This window comes from Polyodon spathula, chromosome 54 (assembly GCF_017654505.1).
Source record: "Polyodon spathula isolate WHYD16114869_AA chromosome 54, ASM1765450v1, whole genome shotgun sequence".
NCBI classification, from domain to species: domain Eukaryota; kingdom Metazoa; phylum Chordata; class Actinopteri; order Acipenseriformes; family Polyodontidae; genus Polyodon; species Polyodon spathula.
In genome coordinates this window covers 335431-344718 of record NC_054587.1, presented here as the reverse complement: position 1 = coordinate 344718, position 9288 = coordinate 335431, and the positions used below count along the sequence as shown (strand labels likewise).

At 38.4% G+C, this 9288-nt stretch overlaps 1 protein-coding gene across 2 annotated transcripts; it reads right to left on the bottom strand.

Annotated features, from left to right (window-relative positions):
• Window positions 1-82: 82 nt before the first annotated feature.
• LOC121307207 (SLAM family member 8-like) lies at window positions 83-8705 on the bottom strand. Of its 2 annotated transcripts, none has more exons than XM_041239342.1 (7): window positions 7646-8705; window positions 6728-7036; window positions 6069-6311; window positions 5726-5848; window positions 3730-3800; window positions 1565-1639; window positions 83-263 (listed from the first exon to the last, which is right to left on the bottom strand). In XM_041239342.1, exons 1-7 carry the CDS (start codon window positions 7707-7709, stop codon window positions 189-191), a joined length of 960 nt encoding a protein of 319 aa, XP_041095276.1. In that variant the 5' UTR covers window positions 7710-8705; the 3' UTR covers window positions 83-188. The 2 variants fall into 2 exon arrangements, with proteins under 2 accessions (XP_041095276.1, XP_041095275.1); XM_041239341.1 differs by lacking the exon at window positions 7646-8705 and adding an exon at window positions 7122-7612.
• Window positions 8706-9288: the final 583 nt, after the last annotated feature.

Here is a 9288-nt window from a genome sequence, read left to right as displayed (position 1 = left end):
TGACATTAATATATATATATATATATACGTATTAGCCTATATATCATCGTTTCAGAGCGTTAAGTCCCAATATCTATTATTATTAGTATTATTATTAGTATTTATTACTATCACATATGTGGCACGTTCATCTTGATCACTGATATTTTCAAGGTTTGCACATTCCCTTTGAGGAGTCCCAGTTGACTCTACAGTATTTGTTGATAAGGTGATCGCTCCTCGTTTTGGTTGAATTTCACTATTTTACAAGACTTTCCTGGTGCCTGCGGGAACAGGAAAGAGAGAACGTTTTTTGTGTAACTGAATTCAGAATTACTGATGCTTTGTATGTTTTGTTTACACACACACACACACACACACACACACACACACACACACACACACACACACACACACACACACCAGTACCTAACCCTAACCCTTTTCTGATACTTACATATATCATGCAGAAAGATTGACATATTCAGTCCATAGCAACTCTGCATAATACCATTGCAATGATGTGTGAGCACACATGCATTTACTAAGTAACTACGATGCAAACACACAGCAATTAGAGACACTGACTGGAAAGCGTTGCTGTATTTTGTAACGTATCCTGGTAACCCACAAACCATTGAAATTCTTTATTCCTGATTCCATAGAGAGAAACTAAATGTATTCTATTTTAATTTGTTTCTTGGTCTGTGTCAATAACTTTGCCTTCCCTTGCTGGGTTGAGAACCATTTTTCACTTTACTAGTACATAAAATAAACTGTATCTCCGCCAGGGGGCAGCAGAGCTCAACTTTCAGCCTGGTTGAATCCGCCTGCTTCCATAACACTGTGTAACACAATTTTTGTTCCTGGGTAGTAAGTGTTATTTCCTAATTGCTTATGCCTCAGAAGTATAGAAAATGGCTATTATGTAAATTTACAGTCTAATCGTAAATCTCAAAAAACTACTCACTTCTAAATCCTTTGTAGTCATTTTTGTATTACTTTAGTATAAATACATGTTAATTTGGATTTTTATGTTGTTTTTTTCTGACTTTATGTGAACGAAAAGACACACATTTGCCCGTTTTCCCATTGGAAATAGTGATATTTTGAAATATCACTGTCCTGGTCACAAAAGCAAAGTTTGTGGGGAATAATAGCCATTTTCTATACTTTTGAGGCATAAGCAATTAGGAAATAACACTTAATACCCAGGAACAAAAAAAAAAAAAAAAATTGTTACACGTGTATTATCAGACATTTTGAATGTCTTATAAAGTATTTCAGAGATAGTCTATCAGTGGATCAGACTCTAAGTGTCAAGAGTATTTGCAAGTAGCCCTCTGACAAGTGTGACAACCCGGTAGAACTGTCTGAAAAGTTTTGGAATTTATTTATCAGTGTCGTTTTCAAAAGTTTATGAGATATCAGTATATATATATAATATCCAATATCATATCCCAATATATATATATATATATATATATATATATATATTATATATATTATACCCATATCATATATATTATAGGTGTAAGTAATCATAGTAACTTGATATAATTAAAGCCTCTATCAGATCACTCACCTGTCTGAGATTCACAGTCTCATAAACGGTCATCGGGAGACTGTCACTCTGTTGGGCTCTTGAAGACTTTTCAACCTTAAATAAATAGTCACAGCAAAATATTTATACTAAAAATATATATATATATATATATATATATATATATATATATATATATATTATATATATATATATATATATATATATATATATATATATATTTAATATATATATATATATATGTTAACTACTATATAATTCGGAGATAGCCTCTATCAGTGGCATCACTCAAAGTGTCTGAGATGTCAGTGTCAGCCCTCTGACAGTACGTACCCGAGAACTGTCTGAAAAAGTTGGAATTTAATTTTATTTTTCTTTCTTAGTATCATCATCAACATAAAAAGCAAGCAAAACGCAGTAGTAGTGGGAGATTCTTAATAGTTTTATCTTGACACCCTCTAGAATTATCAAATGAACTCCCTCAGCTTCATAGAGTCCAGTGAAAGCTGCTGAATAATGTTCCCTTGTTAACATATTGAATTGCACCCCCTCTATATAGAATGAACTCCCTCAGCTTCATAGAGTCCAGTGAAAGCTGCTGAATAATGTTCCCTTGTTCTCATATTGAATTGCACCCCCTCTATATAGAATGAACTCCCTCAGCTTCATAGAGTCCAGTGAAAGCTGCTGAATAATGTTCCCTTGTTAACATATTGAATTGCACCCCCTCTATATAGAATGAACTCCCTCAGCTTCATAGAGTCCAGTGAAAGCTGCTGAATAATGTTCCCTTGTTATCATATTGAATTGCACCCCCTCTATATAGAATGAACTCCCTCAGCTTCATAGAGTCCAGTGAAAGCTGCTGAATAATGTTCCCTTGTTAACATATTGAATTGCACCCCCTCTATATAGAATGAACTCCCTCAGCTTCATAGAGTCCAGTGAAAGCTGCTGAATAATGTTCCCTTGTTAACATATTGAATTGCACCCCCTCTATATAGAATGAACTCCCTCAGCTTCATAGAGTCCAGTGAAAGCTGCTGAATAATGTTCCCTTGTTAACATATTGAATTGCACCCCCTCTATATAGAATGAACTCCCTCAGCTTCATAGAGTCCAGTGAAAGCTGCTGAATAATGTTCCCTTGTTAACATATTGAATTGCACCCCCTCTATATAGAATGAACTCCCTCAGCTTCATAGAGTCCAGTGAAAGCTGCTGAATAATGTTCCCTTGTTATCATATTGAATTGCACCCCCTCTATATAGAATGAACTCCCTCAGCTTCATAGAGTCCAGTGAAAGCTGCTGAATAATGTTCCCTTGTTAACATATTGAATTGCACCCCCTCTATATAGAATGAACTCCCTCAGCTTCATAGAGTCCAGTGAAAGCTGCTGAATAATGTTCCCTTGTTCTCATATTGAATTGCACCCCCTCTATATAGAATGAACTCCCTCAGCTTCATAGAGTCCAGTGAAAGCTGCTGAATAATGTTCCCTTGTTAACATATTGAATTGCACCCCCTCTATATAGAATGAACTCCCTCAGCTTCATAGAGTCCAGTGAAAGCTGCTGAATAATGTTCCCTTGTTAACATATTGAATTGCACCCCCTCTATATAGAATGAACTCCCTCAGCTTCATAGAGTCCAGTGAAAGCTGCTGAATAATGTTCCCTTGTTAACATATTGAATTGCACCCCCTCTATATAGAATGAACTCCCTCAGCTTCATAGAGCCCAGTGAAAGCTGTTGAATAATGTTTTGGCTTCTATTATTATGGCTTAGTAGACTTTGTGTTTTTGTGATTTGATCATTTTGTAGTTTTTCTTTGATTACGTGACATTGAATAAAATATCTAAATTATGTTAATATGTTTTTTTTTTTTTGGTTTTGTCTCAATCCTTAAATTCGAGGTGAAGCAAAACTTTTGGCCAGAGCTGTACGTTTAAAAACACAATAAGGCGCAATCAATAATTAAATCATATATTATACCTAACAACATATGGCTAGCGTCAAGTTCAACGTTTCCATTTTCTGTAGATTAATATGAATTAAGATTAATTAATGTAGATTAAGTGCTAGTTATCTAATTACTGGGGAGTTGATTCCAGACCCTCACGATTCTCTGTGTAAAAAAGTGCCTCCTATTTTCTGTTCTGAATGCTTCTTTAGTAACTCACGTGATTCCTCTGTGTACTTTTTCTCTGAATCTCTGCATAGACAGTTTGATGTTGGGAAGTTTGTTCCACAGCTAAGAAACAAACAAACAAACAAAAAGATTATGTGTTAGATGCAGAAAATGATGGGGAAAAAGTGGTTAGTTGTCTTTGCAGCCAAACATAGAAAGAATAGGAAATTGAAAGCGTTTTAGGTTGAACTAAACACTCAAGTTTTATAAGGAATAAACAATGTCAGTCTGTTTATCAAGTAAATCATTATTTGGTTAAGCACTGTGGAAATACATTTCCAACACTGCATTCTGGAAAGATGTGTAATTTGATTTTGCTGCGCGCCCCGAGTCTTTGGAACATAATTTATTTGCACTGAAAACAAAAGAACATTGATCACCTTAACAGTTCAGAGTTTACTGGGAAAAAAAAATGAATGAAAAAAAAAAGATCATGGAAGACACAAGCATACTTCCAGCGCCTCTTGATCCGTGTGAGAAAGTCGCTGTGTGGCTAAATATTCTGTGCTTTCCTTCTAATCTCCACTCGTTCCCAGCACACGCCATCGCTGTTTGCAAGCAACGTCAATAAATTCACCAGGCAAATTCAGTATAAAACTAGCCACTAAAGCCTCAAATCGAAGATTGCCTCAAACAGGCCGATATAGCAGACTGATATGATTGATTGATAGCAACAGCGACAGAATAATTAAATACCACTTCATTTAGCAAGACGAAAATAATTGTTATTGAAAATAATCTGTCTGTGTGAACTTCATTTCTTAATTGAATTATGAACTCATACCACGGGGGAATACATACACAGAAAATGTTGTGGGTTTTTTTGAGTGTGTGTGTGTGTGTGTGTGTGTAAAAGAGAAAAGATGAGGATCTGAAAGGAAATGAACCGAAGCACAATCTCGTAATTGCAAATTGCAAATCTCCTAATTGCAAAAACTGGGTGCAAATATTGAGAAATTAAATCTCTATTCCAGTTTAAGTTTGCAAAAAAAAAAAAAGTATACTTAATGGTAAATGTACCTCTTTTTGACAATAGAAACACACTCGTTAGATCACAATTGATTGTACCTGTACCATAGTCTGACAGTGTACCATTTTCTGACATTACACGGGTCCACATTCTGATGATGTACCACGTTTTAACACTACACCGGCTCTACAGTCCAGATCAAGGCTTCTATCAAAGTGAAAAGAAACATCCACAAACTTGAAGCTGATCTATCAACTTCAGGTCCTTTCAAACAGTATTCCAGTTCCAAAAGATGTAAATAGAATTATCTAGCTAGGAAAAAAATTAATCAAAATCTTTTTTGTATTTTTCTTTGTTATTATTTGTGCTTTTTTGTTTCCCTGGGGGGTATTAGACAACATCCGTCAGGTAAAACCCCCACTTACAACTAATTAAATGAAAATTGATTTCGAGTTTGTTTCAAGGACTCGTGACTCGGACTCGGACTCGGACTCTGGAAAATGTACCAGAACACCCTCCAGATTTGTCATTGATATTCTTTATATACCCGCCTGCATGAAAACTCCTCAGGGTGTGAGAATTTCAATTCCCGCTCACTAATCAGGGATACAGAAACACACTCCTGTGTGAAAATGTCAGAGCGCTTTGTCGTCTTAAACAGCTTCTGAAAAGCCTCCTGTGTTTGCTCGGGTGCGGCTCCCCGTTCATTTTCTCTACACTGTTTGAAATGAACTTGCATGCGCGGCCTATTCAAGTCGTCAATTAAATTAGACAATCGCTAATTTTGCCTGTTTTGATTTCCAGTTCCAGTAGTTTTGATTTCATCCGCACAGCAAGTCAAAACTACCGAAGCAAAGGGGTGTTCTACTAAATCAGCACACGGCTGTATACGAGTACACACACACACACACACACACAAACACTCACTCTCACTCACTCACTCTCTCTCTCTCTCTCTCTCTCCACTGTAGCAGAGAAAAAAAAAAATAATTGTAATGAGAAGTTCAGAGCTACTCGCCTTTATCGTGTTTCTTTTTCTTCTTCTGCCACAGCACTACAACACAAATGAGGAGAAGCAGCAGCAACGCCCCAGCTATGCCAGAGTAGATCCTCCAGTCAGAGAGCCACCGCATTGTGCTATCTGGGTTCAGAAAGAGAGCAGTATTCAACTGAAAAATGCGGCATTTCTCAATGCGAACGTGCGATGTAACTGCATTACTATTATGGCTTCCTCCCAGTATAACTTTTTGCGGTACAATCGTGTAGTTTCTCTCGCTACGTGATGTTATGTGGAATACATAAATTGTGTTCATATCTTTTTGTTTGTTTAAAATGATATCTCAGTCCTAAAGTTGACAAACTTTCACAGCTCTCCCGGATAGATGCTGCTGCCTCGCTGACTGGATTAGAGGCGATGCAGGTGAAGATCACACCCGTCTCTCCTGCGCTCAGGGACACCTCCAGCTTCCCAGCGTGCTCGGGTAAATCCTGGTCCCCTCTCTTCCAGCGGTAGGAGACATGTTTTGTTTGGTTCGCGGTGCACAGCAGCGTTGCACTGCAGGTTTCGTTCGATGGTGTCCTCCTCACCTCCGACGAGATCTTTTCTGAGTAAACCAATGCACAACAAAGCAGACCTCCGTTACATGTCGAAACACGGAGTAACAGGTAGGTCCTGGTTGAAATATGGAAAGCACATTTTGTCATTATAAACAGTGCACATGTTAAACGTGCAAAACCATTACATTAGCTCGCTTTACTGTTATAGAGCTATATGCTCCATACTAATTACAGGCGATTTTGATGTTGAAGTCTGAATTCTTCTCGTTTAATGGGTGCGTGTTGCTGTTTATGCGAAAATGACCAGGCATCTGTCTGCAAAGTATCTTCTGCCAGGACTGTAAAGAAACCACGGACACGTGCAGCTTTTCCATTGTCTACTACAGCACAATCATTCCAAGTTAACACACAAGTTGGTTAATTGCGTGATTACATTGATCAGATTTAAAAGATAAATCCATACCATAGACATGAAGCGTAATCATGCGTGTTGGTAGCTGACCGGTAGCTATAATGGCAACACGGCTATATTCTCCAGTGTCTTCTGCTCTGAGCCGATTGATTGTTAAAGACCAGTCTGTTCTGTTCAGATGAAGCCTATCTCCGAACTCAGTTGATAGATCACTAGAACTCAGAGCAATGGTTTTTCCACCCCATCTCCATTCCACGTCAATGTTTGACTGTTGAGACAAACCAGCGGGCAAGACAACGGACTCCCCCACAGTCCCGTTCACGCCTGGGCCAGGAGATAATGAACTGTCCGCCAGCAAACCTGCAATAACAATACCATTGAACAGGGGTGCGAGATTCCGCAACCTATTCGTTTATTTTACAGAATAAAATAAAAATATCCTCACTTGTTCGGGTGATAGGTTTACACAAGTGACAAAAATCACAATGATACCGAAAAATTACAATGATATCGTAGATATCATTATCATTAACTATCATGAAAATATGAATTACTCACATCGTGTGCATTAAAAGCCTATCTTATATCAGTTACAGTGACACTGTAACACATAGCTGGTAAGGCGTTCCATCGAGTCTCTAATTACTATGTGTTTGCACTGTAGTTACTGAGTAATTATACATCGTCACAATGTTATTATGCGCGGTTACAATGCACTGAATTTGGAAATCTTTTTGCATCATATAATCTATTTTCTGATGCAATTCTGTACTTACATGCTGTACAAGTTGCATTGTAACTCTGTGTATATACTAACACATAGTAATTAGATACCTATTACAAAGTGTTACTGGACGACAACACTACACACCCAATGGAAAGCGTTACCGTATAGTTCTTGCTAAACTAAATCCATGGTAATAATTTTAGCATGCTTCAATGCAATAATGCGATAAAACCAGCACTTACCCGGCAGCGCGATGCAAACGGACAGCGCGTAATTGAAATAAAGCGATCTCCGGTGTGTAGACATTTTACAATTCCGCGTGAATGGAAACGACGTGTCAAGGCTTCTGCGACAGAGCGACTGTTGCTTTATTATTATTATTATTATTATTATTATTATTATTATTTTATTTTTTAGAATATCGTTTCTGAACACCCAGCTTTAGCCGATCCTTATTCTGCGCGCAGCCACCTGAGTCATTAACCAGGCTTCCCAGTTCTTCTTAAAATGTGTTCTTTTTTTGTTTTTCACGAGAATAATACGTCTTATCGCGCTACATTTCCTCTGGCGGTCTATTTGTGTCTCTGTGTCTATGTGTGTGTGTGTGTGTGCGTGGGGGGGGGGCATTTTAAAGCACAGAAGGGGTGTGTGTATTTGTGGTCAAGGGTCTGCGCCCTTGCACGACTTTATAGGAACAACACTGTATCATCTACTGCTCGTGGTCTGAATGCATGTATGTATGTAAATATATATGTACAGTAATGTGTATCTATTTAAACACCCCACTGACACCCTGTATGTACCCACCTTTCAATCTCCGCTCTGTAATCTATGAAACAAGAAAGCGTTCGACCGCTTTGTGCTTTTGTTATTAATATTCTTTTAAAAGCCTCCTGCGTTTTTGTCATGTGAACCTATACGTTTTTCTCTTGCCGCATTTAAATTAATTGCGTTTGTGGACTACTGGCAGCCAATAAAAATAAAAACTTGAACGTGTTTTAAGAGCTGCCGCGGTTACAAACTAACTCAATATAAAAACGGTCAGTTTTCGAGTGGCCTTGGGAAAAAAAAAAAAAAATGTGGCAGCTTTTAAAACGGAAATGTCAAAAACACCTTTTAGTTTTTCTACAGAGGCTAAGAATGACTGAAACAGGATGCAGCTGGCCTTTTAAAAACACACAGCGCTGAAACTTTTTCAGAGATACGACAATGCGGTATCAAGACAAGATCGACTGAGGACAGAGACCAGGAGACCGTCCTTCTTCACACAGAGAGGGGTGAGGAGGGTGGAAATGGCTGCCTGCAGGGTTGCCTAGTCATGCAGTCGAGGCAGGATCTTAATAAGCTTAGGAAATACAAGTGATGTTATATAGAGTTGCAATGTACCTAATGTGGAAATGCTTTTGCGTAAACCAACCCTAGCCCTTTTCTCAAACCACTGTGACATGTATGGTGCAAAAAAGATTGCCACATGAAGCACAACTCTGCATAATAACGCCGATGTGTGAGCACCCGTGCATTCTCTTAGTAACCTCTGTGCAAACACACAGCGGTTAGAGACACTCGATGGGAAGTCATATTTCTCCAGAAGCGCGCAGCATGCTCTGCGTGCGTTACTGAGGGCGACACTGAAAGGCGCGCTGCATTTCACACTCAACGAAGACAGTTTCCGTTTCACTAATGAGTCTGGTTTCTTCTTCGAAGGCAGTGCCAAACGCTTTTGTGGGACACAGAGAGGCTACTAACCCCTGGTTCAGACCTCGTTTGAGGCAACGATGCTGAAAACCAAGATCCACAAGTCCCTCAGCTTTCGCCATTATAATCTCGTCGTTCGTTAATTTTATATTCCTGGTAGCTCTTGTTTTTTCTGAAACGCCTGTAAAGA

Bases quoted from the DNA above. Each gene is read 5' to 3' on its own strand.
- LOC121307207 (XM_041239341.1), bottom strand. From the start codon at position 7,215: ATGATAGTTAATGATAATGATATCTACGATATCATTGTAATTTTTCGG. The intron at 7,037-7,121 runs GTGAGGATATTT...TTGTTATTGCAG, and splicing joins TAAACCTATCACCCGAACAA to GTTTGCTGGCGGACAGTTCA. The intron at 3,801-5,725 runs GCGAGTAGCTCT...TTTGTTTCTTAG, and splicing joins GAAAAAGAAACACGATAAAG to CTGTGGAACAAACTTCCCAA.